The sequence below is a fragment of the Mastigoproctus giganteus genome, chromosome 2 (assembly GCF_048544385.1).
Source record: "Mastigoproctus giganteus isolate SK-2022 chromosome 2, ASM4854438v1, whole genome shotgun sequence".
NCBI classification, from domain to species: domain Eukaryota; kingdom Metazoa; phylum Arthropoda; class Arachnida; order Uropygi; family Thelyphonidae; genus Mastigoproctus; species Mastigoproctus giganteus.
Genome location: NC_143576.1, coordinates 22178800 through 22199651, shown reverse-complemented (window position 1 = coordinate 22199651; position 20852 = coordinate 22178800). Strand labels below are relative to the sequence as shown.

General features: G+C 37.0%; 1 protein-coding gene across 5 annotated transcripts in view; it reads left to right on the top strand.

Annotated features, from left to right (window-relative positions):
• LOC150089212 (MBT domain-containing protein 1-like) overlaps positions 1 to 20852 on the top strand; it is a 406745-nt gene that overhangs the window by 130092 nt on the left and 255801 nt on the right. For all 5 annotated transcript variants that reach the window (XM_090388417.1, XM_090388411.1, XM_090388400.1 and 2 more), the window contains exon 7: positions 15803 to 15882. In XM_090388417.1, the coding sequence (XP_090244543.1) occupies positions 15803 to 15882 (80 nt within the window). The remainder of the gene's footprint in view (positions 1 to 15802; positions 15883 to 20852) is intronic.

Here is a 20852-nt window from a genome sequence, read left to right as displayed (position 1 = left end):
CAACAGTTCATATTGTTACTTGGTAGCATTTTGAGATTTTGTACAGAAAGAATAATGTCTTATGTATTTCCAAGAATTTTTTTAAACAGAAATAAAGTACAGGTAACCCTCGCATAACACGGTAGTTAGGTTCCTATAAAATGTTGTGTTATACGGGACTAAGAAAAAGTAAAAGAGGGGGTTATGTTCCAAAAGGCAGCAAAAATACATATTTCATTAACAAAACTAACAAAAATACACCATTCTAGATTTCATTTATCTTCTATACTCTTTAAAAAATCATTTTGAACTTTGGGCTCCTTTCATTCAAGAATTTGCATTAAAAAAATAAGATTCTAATTGCTCGGCTAATTTTCCCGCATGCTTTTTAGTGTAAAATTTGAAAGTTTAGAATTTTCATCTGCGCTATCATCCTATGAATTGATTTTGTTTTACCTCTGATGCCATTTCCACCAAATCCACTTTGCCATCCGCTTTATCTACCAGTAATTCTTGAACGTCTTCAGCAGTCATATGTTTTTTATTTTTTTTGCAGCATCAGCAACTAAGACCATGTTACTCTGTTTATATTGTCTATAAATTGCTTACGTTCTGAGGGCGATTTTCTGTTTTGCTGGATGAAAAACCTGAGTTTCCGGGAAGAAAAAACCATGCTACCCTCACCTGAGCCCGACTAACTCAGTCATGTTGTGAAAAAGGCCCATAAAAATTCCTCCCGTCATCAACGGGATTTGAACTCAGGTCATTTTCACCCAGTGTGGGAAGGAGGGCAATTCTATCAACTGTGCTACTCATGAGGACTTCAGTAGTCACATCATCAAAACCTTCCCCTCCTACCAACGTAGCAAGTTCTACCATTGCACCGATTCCGTTTTCTGCCTGTTCGACCATATTTCCTGAATGAACTCACTCTGGCCATACATTATTTTTCAACGTGCATTTAATGCTGACAATTTTACTTCTTTGAGTGATAAAGCTATGATTCCAATACAATCCACAATTGAAAAATGTTTCCAATGCCTCCATCACTTCTTCAATAGATTTGGAATCAATTTTTTCCAAAATCCATTGTAACGATTTTCTGATGTAATGAATTTTAAAGGTGAATATAATTCCTTGATCTAATGGCTGAACGAAAGAAGTTGTATTAACCTAGTACAACTGTGGTGGTAGGAACATAACATCAACGTTTGGATGGCCTGGTATTGCTATCCAATAGTAATAAAACTTTGAAATCCAGATTTTTTCCACAAGTTCGACAAGCACATGTTCAATAGCACAGAACGTAATATGCCAATTTCCCAACAAAATAAAATACAGGGATTCCTCAATATATTTTTTTAATAACAAGCAAGTCAACAGCTGGGATTCAAACAGAGTGGAAATGTTGAAAAATTACATCCAATATAATAGCAGGGTTTTCCCCGCACAAAAGCTCAGAAATACACTGTTATGTGAGGTTTACTGAAATTCTCTAATCATGAAGCGAAACCTGTTATGTAAGTACCATGTTGTGCAAGGTTTTCTACAATTTATCAGTCATGTTAGAGAGAAACCATGTTGTGGAAGTACCGTGTTGTACGGGGGTTGCCTGTATTCTGAGTTTCTTACCTCACTATGATATAGGATACGTTATGATAGGTCATTCTATATTTCAGAGGACAAAATTGCATTTCAGTTAAACTAGGTTCTTAACTGAAAATATGCTATCTACCAAAAGTCATGATTCATCCTTCTGATTGCAGGAGGTTGTGTGTGACTATGATTTATATATATGTGGTAGAAGTAATAAAACTGTTGAAAAGGAGGTAGATGGATGTGTAAATTACACAAAATGCCAAACTAAAAGGAGAAGGATAGAAGAAAAAGGAAGTATTGAAGATGGGAGATAGATAGAAAGAATGAAAATCTCCTAAATGATATAATGAATTAAATCAAATTATAGGCTGAGTTGGTAAGCCAGTTAAAAGGGAGTGAACTGTAAAGTAAAAGTAATAAGTTAAAAATATAAAGGAATAGCAAGCATCAGATAAAGGTGGAAAAATTTAGTAAAATAGTCTAAAAAGGGAGGAAGAAAATTACAAAAAAAAAAAAAAAAAAAAAAAAGATAAAAGCTAAATATAAATATTGATACATAATACAGGTATTTCATCAGGGGACTATACCTGATTATGTATCAATGCCTGCATTTCTATATTTACCTATATTTGTGGAATAAAAGGGAATTCAAAAATGTGTGTGGAAGAAAAATATATATTAAAAGGAGTGCAAAAAAGCAGACCTTCCACAAAGATAGATAAGATAGTCCGAATGTAGTGTTCATTGTAAAGCATAAGTAATTAAAGTAAAATAAGTTATTATAGTATAAGCTAGATGTGGTAATAGCCGCGAAAGTAGGTAGCTACATGCATGTGAAAGATAATGATGTGATATAGGAAAGGTAGTAATTTAGAGACGATCTTCATTTTGAGTTTAATATAAGAAGAATAATTTAGAGTGTAGTATTAGAAGAATATGCAAGCAAATGGTATAAGGCAAGGGAATAAAGTGAGGTGAGAGAGGGAATGAAAGCTCATAAAATTAGGCAAAAATAGTGAAGGGTAAAGGAAAGTAATAAAGCTTCGTATTGCCCTCGTATTACACTAATAGCTTTATGGCAAGCTGGGGGCATAAAGTCCCAACCATTTAAAAAGGGCTCTGGCTAAGCAAGTGTTAGTCGAAATGGAAGCTAACACCAAATGCTTGCAAAGTAAGAGTTTTGAAAAAGTACCCAAAAAAAAAAAAGCCGAATAAGGCCTAATAGAACTGCAAATGAAAGAATATGAAGAAATATATATATATATACACTTGCAAATGAGAAAGTAAAAAATAGATACCTAGAATTTTCAAGTAATGAATAGTACATCATTGAGGTGGGAAGAAATAATAGGAAAATATTCAGTGGAGATATGTAACTGTCAATAGAGCAATCCGACAAACAGACACAAAGGCAATAACATATCTGAGAGAATGTTTGGAACCAGCAATAATATATAGTGAGATGTGGACATAAAATAAAAATGCAGAAGCTATAAAAAGAGGGCAGGATTAGAGACCTCTATAGAATGCATTCAAAGTTACACAAGTAAAACGAAGGAATGGCGAAATGCAACATATAATTATAGTGGCCATATATGAATTATATATATATATATATATATATACACACACGCACCCTCCTCCACCGATCACCTTTATCAGGCTGAGGAATTAAATTCCCTTTTTGACAATTGGCAATATGCTAAAGAAATCGAAGTACAGAGGCAAGCACAGGAAACAGCCAAATAGATGTAAAATACTGACTTAAAGGGGACAACACACCTGTCTAGTTACCTCATCTTGCTATGAGATACTAGATAATCCAAATTCGGAGCTGTGAGCAGCAGGGAAATTTTTAAGTGTTTCCATGAAATACAGAAAGTCCTGCCATGAACCTTTACAGAATAGCCACTCAATTATCTCTTGATAAGACCTTTTTACCTTTAATTAATCTAGTCAGTCTTCTCTCTGTCCTTTCCAGCAGATCCACATCTTTCCTGAAATAGGGTCTTCAAGCGTGTATGCATTATTCAAGATACGGATTAACCATTTCACCTCTTTGTCTCAGCTGGCAAAGCTTCTGTATACAAGGTGTGAGGCAAAAGTTTCTGGACTAGGGCAATAAAATTAGCCTTATGTTAGTTAAATATTGGCATTGTACCCTGCCAAGTGGTCCCCTCCAAAATTTATACATAGATCTCAGCACTTCTTTCCTTGTTTGAAGAATCTCAGCAACTCCTGTTTCGCGATGCTGCCTAACACTTTCTGTGATTCAACCTGAACCTTCGTGATGTCTTTGAATCTTTGTCCTTTAAATTGGACTTTCATTTTGTGTAATAGGAAGACGTCACAAGGGGGCCAGGTTGAAAAATAGGGCAGTTGTGGGATCATCGCCAGTTTGTCCTTGGCTAAAAACTGCTGAACTGATAAAACTGTGGGAGCTGGGCACATTGTCATGAAGACAATCCTCAGTGCATCATTTGTCTGGGCATTTTCCTCTGACATCCTTTCTGAAATGCTTTAGGACCCATGATTTGGAATTGGTGATTTACAATTTGGCCTGCCAGAAGGAACACCTGATGGACAATTCTCTCGTTAGCAAGGAAAACAGTGTGTTCGTGATGATGTTTGATCTAACCTGCCTTGCCTTTTTTGGATGTGGAGATGATGGACTCTTCCACTGGAGGACTCTAGCTGTATCACATCCATAAACCCAGCTTTCATCCCCTGTTAAGACCTTGGAAAGGATATTTCTGTCCTTTATGACCTTTATGTTCGAGAGACAACCAGAGAGGGTAATACTCTTGATCTAGTTATCAGCAGTGATCATTCGTGTATTAAGAATTTGCAGATAAAGGAACCACTAGGTGGCAGTGATCACAGTGTACTGATGTAGGATTTACTTAAAGATATAATTACCATCAGTAGTAAACCCCTGATGGTAATTATATCTTTAATTATGGAAAGGGTTTTTGCTTCCGTAAAAGTGAGTACAATGGTCTCAGACAGTTTTTAAATTCTGTACAGTGGGATCAACTGATGATGTTACCAACAGCAAATTCTAAGTGAGAAGCATTCAAGGAATTAATCGTGGAAGCTACTAAAAGTTTCATACCTATTAAGAAATATTGTTCAAGGTTTAAGCCTAAATGGTTATCAAATAGACTAATGAGACTCGTGACATAGAAGAAAAATGCATGGGATGCATATAAATTATCAGGCGACACAGAAGCTTATGGCAGATATAAGCTAGTCTGTAATCAAGTCACAAAGGAAGTTAGGCAGGCGAAGGCAGATTATGAGAAATCTTTGGCAAAGGATGCTAAGAAAAACAGCAAGAATTTCTTTACTTATATAAACTCTAAAAGGAAGGGGATGAATCTGATTGGTCCACTTGATATCGATGGTTCGACTATTGATGATCCTGCTCAGATAGCAAACAAACTGAATGAGTATTTTGCATCTACATTCACACATGAGTTATTAAGGTTTGAAAATGGCAGAAGGTTATCAAATTGTAGCAGGGTGCTTAATGATTTTGTAATAACTGAGAGCAAAGTGGAAGAGAAATTGTTGAAGTTAAACATAAGAAAGGCACCTGGGGTGGATGGGATCTATCCAGTTATATTAAAGGAGGCGGCAAAGGAAGAAGCAAACCTTTAGCCATAATTATGAGAGCATCCTTGGACTCAGGGGAGATTCCCACGGACTGGAGATGTGCAAATGTATCTCCGATTCACAAAGGGGGATCGAAGGGTGAGATGAGTAATTACAGACCAGTTAGTTTAACTTCTGTTCCGGGTAAAATAATGGAGTCACTGGTTAAAGATGCATTGCAGGATCATCTAGACAAGACTACAGCAATAATTCAGACACAGCATGGGTTTGTTAAGGGAAAGTCTTGTCTGACAAATTTGATAGGATATTATGATGTGGTTACAAAAGAACTGGATGCAAAAAATAATTTTGATATCACATATTTGGATTTCAGGAAAGCTTTTGACACTTTTGTGCATGGAAGACTATTGTACAGATTGGAGCAGAATGGTATTAAGGGTAAATTACTACAATGGATAAAAGGATGGTTGAGTGGGAGAAGACAGAGGGTGGTTATCAATGGGTGCTGATCTTCGTGGACTAATGTTATTAGTGAAGTCCCATAGGGTTCGGTGTTGGGTCCACTGTTGTTTTGTATATTTATCAGTGATATTGATGAAGGTATATCAGGCTTAGTGTCAAAGTTTGCAGATGATAAAAGCGTTGGTAGGATTGTTAATGGCAGTGTGTTACTGCAACAGGATCTAGAAAATTTGGGCAGGATCTAGAAAAAGTGGAAACTGACAAATGCAAAGTACTGCATACGAGTAGAAGTAACCCCAGAGAAACGAAAATGAAAAAGACCTGGGAGTAATTGTGCAGTGGGATATGAAGTTTTCTGAGCAATGCAGACAGGCTGCCAGGGCAGGTCATGGGGTTTTGTCAATGATATATAGGAATTTTGCTAGCAGGGAAAAGGAGGTGATTGTCCCTCTTTATAAGGCAGTGGTCAGGCCACGCCTTGAGTACTGTGTACAGGTCTGGAGGCCTCATTTTCGGAAGGATGTAGATTTGCTTGAGTGTTTACAGAGAAGGGCAACAAGATTGGTGAGGGGAATGAAGGGATCCTTTTACCAAGAGAGTCTTAAGTTCTGCAAATTGCAATGACTGGAGACTAGGCACCTGCACAGTGATCTGATTGATTGACTGATCTGATTTTCTAAAGCACCTCAGTTTGAGGTGTATAAGGCCTTGAATGGGTTTAGCTTGCTGGATTCTGATGGGATTCTTCCACTTGTTCAGATTTACAAACCTAATTGGGCATAAATTCAAATCAAGGAAAGACAGATGTAGAATAGATGTGCGGAAATTTGCCTTTAGCCAACGGTTGGTTAATTGCTGGAACAAATTTCCATCTGTCATTGTGGAAGTTGCTAGGTTAAATAAATTTATGTATTTATTTAAATTCATAAATTTATTTAATATGGGAACTGGACAAACATTTAGAGGGAATGGTTGTGTGAATTTTTTTTTTTTTTGGCTGATGCTGCATAAGCTCATACACTGCTTTCTTGCATCACATGCAACTACTACTACTACTTGATGCACTTTTTTCAAAATTTTCATCAGTCCGACTTGACTAGGGATGACCCGAGTGCTCAAAATCCTCAGCTGAGTTTGGCCTCCTTGGAAGCACAAATACCTTGAAACATTTGTGTTTTACCCATAATGTCATCACCAAATGTTTGTTTAAGCATTTTGTAAGTATTTAAAGCTGTTTCCCCAAGTTTATGACAAAATTTTATGCAAATTTGCTGTTCCTTAATGACTGCCATCTTACTTGGCTGTAAAAACTGCAAGATGTACACTGGACAGAAACACTTAAACACCAGTTGCACAATGGCCTATTGGCATGAAGCTCACCATACTAACTCGCAATGAATTAGTTCAGTGGTATCTAACAGTTCACCACTGTATTACATGTAGTTAGCACTCACTCAATGTGGCCTGTCTGAAAACTTTTGACTTGCACCTCGTATATCACTGACATCACCCCATGTGTTCTCCTAGCAGCTTGTCTCACATCTTGTTTCTCTCTCTCTCTCGGAAATTTTTTTTGGCTGGTACAGCATAAGCCTCAGGCTTCCTTGTACCATATGGCTAGTAATACTGCTCATAGAACTTCATATTAGGTTGTATAGTTATTTCTAAGTCCATTTCAGTTGTCTTGAGTTTGGTGCTATCCAAGTGATACATTACTATTGCATTTTCCACTGTTTAACTTCAGCTGCCATTTCTTTCCATCTAAATGATTCATCTGAGTCTTTGCATAGCTTGCTCACTGTGATTAACCACCCTCCCCACCTTTATATTATCAGAAAACGTTGACATTGAACTTGAAATACCTATACCAATATCATTAATAAAGATTAGAAATCTTTATTAATGATATTGATACTACCAAACCCTGTGAAACCCTCCTGACTCATTAACATTGGTCTAGTAATTTGCTCTAATGTCCATTTTGCCAATTTTTTTGTTTTTTTTTTAATATAGTGCCTGACTCTTACAGGTGGCAACTAAATTGAGAACAAATTTATTGAAGCCTGAACAACTTATGAACAACTTATTTTTTTCTTTATAAACAAATTCCTTTTACTCATAGGTGGATTTTTAAATTAATTCATTGTATTGAAATTTATCTTAACTAATATTTATTCAAATAAGACAGACTGGTGAAGTTCTAGAAATAAGGAATGTTTATCTGGAACTTGAAAATATTTTTAGTGATTTTTTAACATGGTATTTGTTGTGATGGGGTTTTATTGCATTTCACCTATCAATAATAAAGCCAAACTGTATTTCGCAGTAGCTGTCTGGGATCCTGAATCCTTATGGCTGCTACAGAGTGCCCCCACTAGTTTATTGATGATAGGCATAAAGTTCTGATGCTGGTATGTATTTATTATCTCAGCTATACAACTGTGGTACTTGTTTATTATGTGTATCTTTTGCAAGTTTAGGATATGAGGATTTAGCCAAAAACACTACCATGGTAGTAGCTGTAAATTGCATTATCACCACAGGAAACTGCCAAGGTTTCCTGAAGTCATGCATTTCTTGATATGATATGGTCGATCAATTCCTTGGTAATCAAACTCCAGAATGCGGATCTTTAATTGTATGGTCTTTATCACATCTGACAGGTAATGCATTAATGTTATATATAGTAAGCACCGGTTATAGTGATCTCTGGTTATTAGAATCAGCCGCTCAATAGAATCAAATTTCGAAGAACCGATCCAAATCAATGCACTACACTTTCATCGTTTACTAGAATCACATTTTCGGTTATAAGAATTAATTTTGAATGCCCTTGTGATATTTTTCTAAAGCACATTTTTGGAAGTCACATTTATAGAAGTCACAATCATAAAACAATAAAAACAATTTGCAGTTTTTGGTTTATTGGGGCCTTCTGTTAGTGCAATAAACTGGTAGTAGACTCGATCGTATTCATTTGTGATAATACCGATAGCTGGAATTCTGTGTTTTCACATTATTATGGTGAAATGTTTCCCCTTTGCTGAAATATGCTCTTCATTTCTATATCTAAACTTTGTCTCACTTGTGTGTATCGTGTTAGTTCCAATTTGTGTGTGTGCGGTGTGTTTTGTTATTGATTGACACTTATCTTTTTTACTGTGTTTTAAATTTTACTATCAAAAAAAATGTCAGTGAACAGAAAGAGAGTGAATTTGAGTGTAAAAGATAAGTTATGAATTATAGAAACATAGGATAAATTAAACTTAGGCAGTGTCTCAAAGGGAAGCAGCAATAAAATTAGGAGTGCCTCAGTCATCTTTATCAAAATGGTTAAAATCATGTCACACATTAAACAGTAATGATTAGTGAAATCAGGAAAAGGAAGCGTGAAGGGAAATGCCAAACAGAAGATGAAGCTCTGTTAGTTTGGTTTAATGCGGCAATCAATCGTAGCATTCTTCTTCAAAAAGCTAATGATTTTGCTGAAAAACTACAAGAAGAGTTTAAGGCGACAGATGGATAGCTGAAAAGATGGGAGGAGAGGCATGATATTGTTTACAAAAAACTTCATGGAGAAAAACAGGATTCCAATGGTTCTGCAGCTGACACCTGGTTGAAAACCTCTTGGCAAACTGTGTTAAGCACTTATAATCCTGAAGGCATTTTTAATTCAGATGAAACAGGGTTGTACTACAGGGCTACCACAGACCACTGAATGATTTTCAAAAATTCCTCTGCATCTGCAGGAAAGAAGATCAGTGACAGGATTACAGTTCTTTTAACATGCGACATGACGGGAACAATCAAGATGAAGCCGTTAGTTATCGGCAAGAGTAAATCGCCTGGATGTTTTAAAGGAGTAAAACAGCTGCCTGTTGAATATGCCAATAATACCAATGCTTGGATGACAGCTTCTTTATTTGAAGGTTATCTTCGTAAATGGGATTTAAAATTGGATAAGAAAAACAAAAAAAACTGTATTGGTTTTGGACAACTGCCCAACTCATCCAAAGTTGACTTTCAGAAACATTGAATTAGTTTTTCTACATTCAAATACCACATCACCGATTCAACCTCTCGACCAGAGAATAATAAAAACCTTTAAGGCCTTTTATAGATTGGATATGAGGCGAAGAATCATCCAGTCTATAGATGAAGATTTGGGAAAATCATCCGATCTCGCAAAGCAGATAATTGTTCTAGATGCACTTCATATGACAATGAGTGCCTGGAATGAAGTTTCTGAAACCTGCATTAGCAACTGTTTCAAAAATGTGGATTAATTATTCATGATGGGCAACTAAGTCACTATACTGATCACGTTGAAAAGCCTGAAGACGTGGGTGAACAGGAGTTTAATGTTTGTTTGTTGTTTGATTTTTAGGAGCATTAGCAACTAAGGCCATATTGCTCCGGGGATATGTGGTGGTCATTCCCTGACCTTTCTGCATCCTCCGTATTTGGTGGTCACGGGCTTGAACCCCGGTCTAATCAAGAAGTGTATGCTACGCACTTCTGCTCCTGCCCACCTGGCTGGAGGAGGAGTTTAATGATTGGGTGGACATAGATGGTGATCTACAAGTTACTACAGCTTTAACAGATAAAGAAATTGCCCAGTCTGTTACTGATAACTTTACCAAGAAAGAGGAGGAGGAAAATGAAGATGAACCTAAATGAATTCCAGTCACAAAACAGCAAACTCGTGAAGCTATAGCCGTCCTGAGGAGAGAGAGTGTTGGAAGAAACTGGTGCAAGTCATCATTAATATAGACTGTTATACAATATTGAAAAATCTATAAATAGATTTTGTAGTGATAATTAAAGCAATCTAAAATAAGTGACTATTTTAAATTATAACCATATTGCAAAGTGTTATGTTTAATTAATATGTATATTACTTAAGCTATGTATGTAAGTATAAAATTTATATTTATTCTTTTCGGAACATAAAAATCGGAATATTCTTCTGATTTTTATGTATCATTTAATTCGTAATAAACCTTTGGCAATAAAGTGTAAGTTTGTGCTTTATATCTTTATTTTTATAGTATAATATTTGTTGATTTTCGCTTATTAGAATTGCTGTTTATTAGAATCAAAATTCAGTTTGCAAACGTGATCACTATAACCGGTGCTTACTGTATATTTAAGCGGGTAAGATAAGGCTTACAATGTTGATGCTCAGGGAAAATTTCTCAAGTTGAGTTATTGATATGCTATGCGTATCAATAAGTTATATTCGCAAAATTCATAAAGCAGTTGCCAGAATGATTTCTGGCTTTATATTCTATATTACAAACTGTCCAATCATATCAGTATATCAGTTTTTGACAGATTGAGAAAAAATAATGCTTCAGAAAGTTACAAAAAAATTCCTATGGTTTTATATAATTTTCAGGCTCTGCTCAAGAAGGCTCTGCAAATGAATAAAAATAATTGATAAATTATTCCCTGTATATGGTTGTACAGAGGGTGTAAATTTACGAAAACTATGAAAGATAATTAAAATGAATTTTTTTATGTACATTTGGTGATTAAGTAATATTATTCGTAAATTTTGATATCAGCTGTAACTAACTTCATGTCATAGATGTCAGGTATATCAGGCTTAATGTCAAAATTTGCAGACGATTTGAAAGTTGGTAGGGTTGTTAATGACAGTAAAGATGGTATGCTACTGCAACAGGATCTAGAAAAGTTGAGTTGAGTAGATGGTCTGAGAGGTGGCAACTGAACTTTTAACACTGACAAATGCAAAGTATTGCTTATGGGTACCCAAATTAACATACCAGCTGTGCGGTACTATACTCAGGGTAGTGGAGAATGAAAAAGACTTGGAGGTAATTCAGATATGACTTTTTCTGAGCAGTCCAGACAGGCTGCAAGAGTAGCTCATGGAATCTTGTCAATGATAAATAGAAATTTTGCTAGCAGGGATAAGGAGGTGATTATCCCCCTGTATAAGGCAATGGATGGACCACACCTTGAGTGTTGCATACAGCCATGGAGGCCTCATTTTAGGAAAGATGTAGAGCTGTTAGAATGATTACAGAGAAGGGCAGCGAGATCAATGAGTGGAACAAAGGGTTACTGTTACCAAGAAAAGCTTAAGTTCTGCAAATTGAAGCTTCTGGAGACTAGGCACCTGTGAGGCGATCTGATTGAGATGTATAAGCCTTGAATGGTTTGAGCAAGCTCAATGCTGATGAGATTCTTCCTCTTGCTTAGATTCTGCACCTGAAGGGACGTTAATTCAAATTGAGGAAAGACAGCTGTAGAATAGATGTTCCGAAATTTGCCTGTAGCCAGTGAGTGATTGATTGCTAGAACAAACTTCTAGCATGTCATTGTGGAAGTTGACAGCTTAAATAAATTCAAGGGTGAATTAGACAAACTTTTGGAGTGAATGGACAGGACCTTTTTTTTTGCTGATGCTATATAAGCTTGTTTTCTTGCATCATATGCCTCTACTAATACTAATCATAGAAGATACTAGGCTTTTCATACCAACTAAGAAATACTCTTCAAGTTATAGGCCTAAATGGATGTCTGATGAAACTCGTGACTGAGAAGAAAAGTGAATGGTATGCATATAAATTATCGGGTGACACAGAAGCCTATGGTAGATATAAACTAGTCTGTAATCAAGTCACAAAGGAGTCAGGCAAGCAAAGGCTAATTGCAAGAAATATTTGGCAAAGGATGTAAAGAAAAACAGAAAAGACATTTTTATTAATGTAAACTCTAGAAGGAAGGATATGAATCAAATTTGGGTTTTTTTTTTTTTTTTGTTAGTTGTTGGAGCATCAGCCTCTGTGGCCATAATGCACCTCGAGGTTTTTGCATTTTTACTGTGATCCAAGCTCAAGGCGAGATTCGAACCCGCAACCTTTGGGTTGCCAGGCAGACACTTTAACCACCTGGCTAGCCCGATCAGCAATCAAATTTGTCCACTTGATATTGATGGTCTGACTGTTTATGATCCTGCTCAGGTTGCTGACAAACTGAATGAGTATTTTGCATCTACATTCACAATTGAGGAATTCTTTAGGGAAGGGGATGCCAGAAGTTTATCAAGCTCTAACAGGGAGCTAAATGAATTTTTAATAACTGAGTTTGGGTGGATGGGGGTCTATTCAGTTATATATTAAGGGAGGCAGTGAAGGAAGTAAGCAAACTCTTAGCCATAATTATGAGAGCATCCTTGGATTCAGAGGAACTTCCCATGGTCTGGAGATGTGTGAATGTATCCCCAATTCACAAAAAGTAACATGAAATAATTACAAACCTGTTAGTTCCAGGTTCCAGGGAAAATAATGGAGTCACTGGTAAAAGACGTAATATGGGATCATCTAGAAAAGACTGCAATTATAGCCATAGCATGGGTTTGTTAAGGGGAAATCTTGTTTGACCAATTTAATTGCATACTAAGATGTGGTATCCAGTTACAAAGGAACTGGATGCAAAAAATAATTTTGATATGGTCTACTTTTTTGGAGCAATGTGCATTAAGGGCAACTTACTGCTATGGATAAGGGGACGGTTGAGTGGGAGAAGACACAGTCGGCACTAATTCCTGGACTAATGTTATTAGTGGAGTCCCCCAGCGTTTGGTGTTGGGCCCATTGTTGTTTTATATATTTATCAGTGATATTGATAAAGGCATATCAGACTTAATGTCCAAGTTTTCAGATAATACAAAGGTTGGCAGGGTGATTGATGACGCAACGGGATCCAGAAAAGTTAGGCAGATGCGCTGAGAAATGGCAGATGAATTTTAATGTTGTAAATTCAAATTACTAGAAAAGGCTAGTAGTAACCCCGGAGTAACATACTGACTGTGTTGTTCTACACTCAGGGTAGTGGAAAATGAAGACCTGGGTGTTAATGTGCAGTTCGATATGAAGTTCTCTGAGCAATGCAGACAGGTTTCCTGGACAGCTCTTGGGGTTTTATCAATGATATACAGGAATTTTGCTTGCAGGGATAAGGAGTTGATTATCCCAGTGTATAAGGCATTGGTCAGGCTGCACCTTGAGTACTGCATACAGGTCTGGAGGTCTCAATTCAGGAAGGATCTGGAACTGCTGGAATGAGTACAGAGATTGGCGAGTCGTACAAAAGGGTGCTCTTACAAAGGGGGGTTTCAGTTTGTCAAATTGCAGCATCTGGAGAATAGGCAGCTATGAGGTGATCTTGATTGTGGTGCTTAAAGGTTTGATTGGATTGAGCAAGCTCAATGCTGATGGGATTTTTCCTCTTTTGCAGGCCACACACATGAGGAGGCACAAATTCAAATTGAAGGACGGTTGCAGAATAATGTGCTCAAGTTTGCTTTTAACTAATGGGTGGTTGATTGTTGGAACAAACTTCCATCTGTTTTTGTGGAAGTTGATAGTTTAGATAAATTCAAGGAAGAACTAGACAAACTAATGGAAGGGAAGAAAAGGTGAAATGGGAGGTGTAGTTTGTTTTTTTTGCTGACACTATAAGCTTGCTTTCTTGCATCATTTGCCACTGCTAATGCTAACATCATGACAGTGTGTAGTATCAGTATTGTAAATTTGTTAACAGCCACATGGGCTGATATAAGCTGTATCGGCATTAAGTATATTGCAGTTATTTAGAGTTACAGCACTGAGGCTGTTATTAATATTTATTATTATAAATACATTCACCCCATTTAACAATTTTGTCTGGATACGAATTTCGTCATCTGTGCTGTAAGCATGTTGCATTTCTTGAAAAGGTAGTACATGTAGTTCCCAACTTTATGAGTTAATTCGTTCTTAGCGTGCACACTCGTAAAGCGGGAATTTATTTCCCATAGCCATAATGTTGAAAACAGGAGTTACGTTCTCAACAATGAAATTGCTTAGCTAATTATATTATGTTTAAACAATGATTGATTTATCCAAAGAAATGAAAACATAGCCTGTAAAATCAAGCAAATTATAATTTAAAGAAATTATTTATGACTTACAAATGTTAAAGAATGTTTATTCTTCATCATTAACTAAATGCACACTCGTTGATCACTCATTGTTGGGTCGGCACTCATTATTGGTTTGTTGCTCAAGGAGTCTTCAGAAATGCTTCAAGGGGCGTTTGTTTCCAAGATCTTCTCTTTTCTTTATAAATTTCATGCTAGCATGCATAAGCATTTTTTAACGGCATGCACCAATTGCAACTGATTAACATGATACACGCAACCGAGATTGTGACTAACACAATTCACACGGAGTAACAAGTTTAAGAATAAGAAAAAAAAAAAGGAATGAAGAGAAGATTCTGAAATTTATTTATGTTTTTATATGATTGAAGATTGCAGTGAAGGGTAAACACATTTCACCATAATAACAGGAAAATCCACACAATTCCAGTAACATTGAGTTTACTACCTATTTATAATAGATTGCATTAAAAGAAAAGCCGAATAAACTGGAAAGTGCAAATTGTTTTTATTGTTTTACCGTAGTGACCTCCAGAAATGTGTTTCGGAAAAATATAACAAAGGCATTCAAAATTGATTCTTATAACAGAACATAATTATGATAAAAAAGTGTAGTGCAATTTCCATTATAAAAATGATCTTTTAGAGAGATAATAGCTTAGTTATATAGTGAAAATTTCAACTTCCGAGGTCTTGGAATGAATAACCAAAAAACAACGAACAATAGGTTATTGGTTTCACATTACGATATTTTCGCGATACAATGGTGTCTCTGGAATGGATTAATATCGTAAAGCAGGGTGCACTGTATTCTATAGCTACAAGCATGGTTTGAAATGTGGGATTTATGAATGTTTAACATTCATTTTTTGCAATTAATGTTCATATTTTCGAATTGGTTGATACTTGAAAAAAAAAAAAACTCGTAAACCGGAGAACTCATAAAGCGAAAACTCGAAAAACCGGGAACTTCCTGTATATGGCAATGCTTCTTTATGCTGTTTTCGATTCTCTTTTACTTCATTTTTTACTATACATTGGATATTATAGTTTTCTGTAAATATGTATCAATTGTTTGGCTATTAATTTGTTCAAAATAGTAATGCAAACTTTTTATTTTATTACCTGTACAATTTGTATTTTTGCCTGTTTTTACAACCAATTATAAATTTGTTTTTCCCTATCTAGAATTGACAGGGTCATTTGATTGGAGGCTGTATCTTGCAGATCCAGAATTTCAAGCTGCCCCTGTGTCTTGCTTCAAACATGTAAATAGGGATTTTTAGATTTGTAAATAAAATAAAATTTTATAGAATTTTTTTTATCTTTTTATAGATAGGAAGTTTAAATCTGGTTGTTTAAGCTTCCTCGACCATATGTGCTTCCATTTTTTAAATCCCTGCTCCCTCTACATGTGCATTGCATCGTAACAGCAATTGAAAGTAATGTAAAAACACTGAAAAGCTAGACAGCTTATTGCGATAATTATTTACTACAAGTTTATTTTAATTTAAATTTCTATTCATGGTGAACCTTTGCTGTATACTGATAGTTTTCTTTTGTGTGGTTTTTTTTTTTTTTTAACGTGAACCCCAAACACAAGAGGTATTAGAACCTATAGTACTTAGTACCGTGCTTGGGTTGGAGGTTGAGAAGACGAAAGAAGATGTTTGTTGACATTGGACTTGAACTTCCGTAGATTGTAATTTTCAGGAAATACGTACGAAGGAAGGTTGTTCTAGAAAATGGCAGTTGAATGAATAAACGAGGAAGATGAAAAGTTGGTTCTGTGGGTTTGAAGCTGGACAGTAAATGGATGTTGGCTGGTGGCGGCATGTGTTTGGACTGTTTTGAAAGAGAGAGCGAGAATTATAGAAGCCAGTTCAGAAGAACAGTGCCCATGGAAGTATCTGTAGAAGAGGCATGCAGCACAAACAGTAAGTCTATGAGAAAGCGAGTGGAGAGACTCTGTTAGAGATGAATCATTAATTAACCTAACTGCCCTCTTCTGAATGGAATCTAGAAGCCTGAGATAGGTTTTGGGGGCACTACCCCAGATGTGGAAACAATATTCCATGGTAGGGCAGATTTGCAATTTGTACAGAGTGAACAGCTGTTTGGAAGAAAAGTAATGCCAAGAGCAAAAGAGAAAACCAAGTTTTTTAGATGCAGAGGAAGCAATATTTGTAATGTGCTTGTGCAAAGAGAGATTAGAAGTCAGGGTAATCCCCAAAAGAGATATATCATTTTGCCTAGAAATTGGAGTGTCACCAAAAATAAGCATAGGATCAGAAGAATCCTTTTTGCGAGATATCAGACAAGACTGAGTTTTAGAAGGATTGAAATCAACTAAGTTGTCTTTTTCCCACTGGAGCATTACCTGGAGATCGGCATTTAAGGAATTGGTAGCAGATTTTTGAGAAGTAGAAGCTGATTGAGCAGGACAAGGTTTCTCAAAATGGAAAGTTGAATGCAATGTGCTGTCATCGGCAAAACTATGGATAGGATTTCCAGTCAATGGAAGAAGGTCATTGATATACAAGAGGAAAAGAGTGGGGGAAAGAACTGAACCTTGGGGGACACGGCATTAGTGGAGAAGTTAGAAGACAGAGAGCCATCTACCATCACCCTCAGTGAGCGATGAGAGAGAAAACTGGATAACCAATTACTAAAAACAGTTGGCAAACCATAAGATGGAAGCTTGTTTAGAAGACCTTTATGCCAAACACAATCAAAAGCCTTTGAGATGTCAAGAGCCACTACTTGTGTTTCACCGATACCTTTCCATTGAATTAGCCCATAAATGGGTAACATAAGCCAGAATATCACCAGTGGATCGACACTGACGGAATCCATACTGGTGATCGTTGAGCAGACGGAAGGTTTCTAGGTAGTTTAAGAGTTGGCGGTTAATTGATTTCTCCATTACTTTAGAAAGAGTAGAAGTAATTGCAGTGGGATGATAATTGGATGGGAAGGATTTGTCACCCTTTTTAGGAACTGGCTGGATATGAGCAAATTTCCAAGCAGAAGGAAAAACACCTTTGGAATAAGAGAGTGAAAAAGGGCGGCAAAGAATAGGAGTAAGTTCAGGAGCACAGGTTTTGAGAACAAGTGGAGAAATACCATCAGGACCTGGAGCTTTCTTAGCATCAAGATTCATCAAAATCCTTCTGATATCCTTTTGTCGGAAGATTACAGGAGGCATTGAATGGAGCGTGTTGGGAATGGTGGGAGGTGTTTTACCAAGATCATCAATACATGAGCTAGAAGAAAAATGGGATGCTAGCAGGTCAGCTTTATCCTTGGCTGAAGTGACAACAGAACCATCTGGTTTGGACAGAGGTGGGAGCAGAGATGGGCAAAAGTTGCGGCCAATAGCTTTGACAAGAGACCAGAATGCTCGGCTACCATTAGGGCAAGAAGCAAGTTTTCTACTCTTAGCCTGTTCAAAGTCTAGTTTGGACTGATTAATAACGGCTTTACAATTGTTGCGAGCTTTGGTGTAGACAGAAAATGAAACTGAAGAATTATAAACAAGCCAATTACGATATGCGACATTCTTCTCTTGAACAGCCTTGGCACATTTATTGGAAAACCAAGGTTTAGATAAAGGATGAGATTTTAAAGTGGAGTGTGGGATAAAGGATTCCATTCCTGCAAGAATAATTTCACTCACACGATCTGAGCAAACGTTGACATCAGAAGTTTTGAAACAGTAATCTGACCAAGGAAAAGAAGAAAAGAAATCTCGCAGGTCACACCATTTTGCATTCTTGTAATGCCAAACAACATGAGGTTGGGAATACCCATGAGATAAAGGTTCCATTGGAGAAGAGACAATCACCAAGTTGTGATCTGAAGTGCCTAAAGGAGCTCTCAGTTCGACCGTGTACTTAGAAGGGTTGTTTGTGAGAAAAAGATCAAGCATATTGGCTGTATGATTAGGATTGTCCGGTATTCTTGTAGGTAAATGAACAATCTGTGCAAGGTCATTAGTAATTGCAAAAGCCTCAGCATCTCGACCTGCTGGGTCGGTGTGATTAGAAAATGGAAGCCAGCTGGAGTTGTGAACATTAAAATCACCAAGGAAAATTACCTCACTTGTTAGGAAAGTTGGACTGGAGAAAGTCAAGTTGCAAAGAGAGGAAGTTTGGAAGAAAGTGATTAGTGGAGTTGGGAGAACGGTAGAGACAACAGATGAATTTGACACAGTGAGGTAGAGAGATTTTAAGGCAGAGAAGATCAGAGAGAGGAGATTCCAAATTGCCAAGTCTCTGACAGGGAATATCAGAACGGACATATGCACAAGTACCATCTTTGAGGCGAAAGGAATCATACAGTGAATAATTTGGGCATCTGAGATGAGCAGTAGTTGAATCAACTGATAACTGAGATTCTGTCAGAAAAAGTACATGGGGTTTGGTAGACTGCAATTGGAAATGGACGTCGTTGAGATTAGAATTGAGACCACGCATATTTGTGAAATGAATTAGGAAGTGCTTGGGAGGTTTAGATCTTTTCGCAGATAAGCTTGCTCTATTAGTTTGACAATTCGTGGTGTATTCAATAGTAAGAAAAAGTGGGTGGGACATGCTGTATGAAGTAATGAAATTTTTGGATATGGCGTACACGTGGTAAGAATATACCCAGATCCTTGACATAACGTGGCCTCGACAATGCTTTCCACATACACACTACTCGGACTCCCTCCAGTCACTATCTGGCAGAGTAGAGGTAGCAAGATTATACACTAGCTGATCCGGAAGCCTCCTAGAGAGTTACCAATAGGTTCTGTCCGGTGTACTAACTAGCGGCCGGTCTGCAAACACCGTTTTAGAGCTGTACCCTTGAAATGTAAGGAATATTGGATCTTGCCACGACATTCATCATAACCTCAAAAGTTATCAATCCTACTTCATGATGGAAGAGATAGGGAAGGGTTGACCGGAACTTAGCTCTAGAGCTAAGGGTTCCACCACTTCAAGCCTCCAATAAGCAAAGTGGTGGTATTGCACCGGTTGATGAGAGTCATCTCCCACCTAGTACTGCCTGGTATCATAGAGGGACAGCGTTCCTCCATGTGGTGTGGGCACCACACCTCGACCCCTGCTTACATTGGTTCACACCTGTGTGGTCACCCACCATGTACTTGTGCATGGAGGTTATACCCAGGATTAGTAACAGTCCCACCATCGTGAAGGTGCAAGAAGAGGATTTGGATGTCACAGACCGTCCGGTCTTCGCCAAAATTGGGTCCACTTGACTTGAGTGTCACCTGAATATCAGTTCCATCAGCGTTTTAGACTCCCAGGTAGCAAGTACAGCTTGTCTGGCATATCTGAGAGAATGTCTGTGACAACCTCAAGGACCAATTTAGTTGTATTTATGTTCATAACTAGAAGCCATTGCTATAATTATCATCATTATATATTTTTAGAAGTATTAAACCTTAGTTGCAATTGTTTTTCACCATAAAAAGTCCAAACCATTTTGAAGTGACACAGCTTAGGTTTGGACATTAATTACCATCCCAACTTCACATCTTCAGTAAACTTTCTCAGCTTTTCTTATAAGAGAAATTAGAAACAAGAAGGCCCAGCACCAATCCCTAAGGACCCCATCTCCTATTCTAGTCCACTCAAAAGAGCACTCATTTATATCTAATCTCTGGCTGACATGCCTCACCAAGCTCATGATCCATCCAAGTATCTTCATGGTAATCTCAGTTTTCTTCAGTTTATACAGTAACCTCCCATGTGGGACCATATAAAAAGTACTTTAGTACTACTACTACTGAAGTAGTACTAGAATATAAGTAGTACTTCAATACTACTACTACTGAAGTCTAGGCATCTAATGTAAAACTTTTTTATTTATTTATTTTTGTTCATTCTGGTCCTCATGATCTTGTCATAGTAGTTCATCATGTTTTCCATTTAAGACATTCCTTTCTTGAACCTCTGTTCTCTTTAGTATTCTATTCTAATTGAAGTAGTTTTGTATTGTGTTCTTAACTATGAACTCTATGATCTTTCCCACCACAGAAGTCAAACACACATTTGTAGTTCCCACCACTTAGGTCTTCCCTTATGCATTGGGGAAACACTAGCATTTCTCCCATTCAAGGAGATTATTACTGGATTCAGTTGATAATTTCATTAACATTACTAATGGTTTCATACACTTACTTGCTGCTTCTTTAGTATAACTAAATATATACTGTTTACTCATGGGG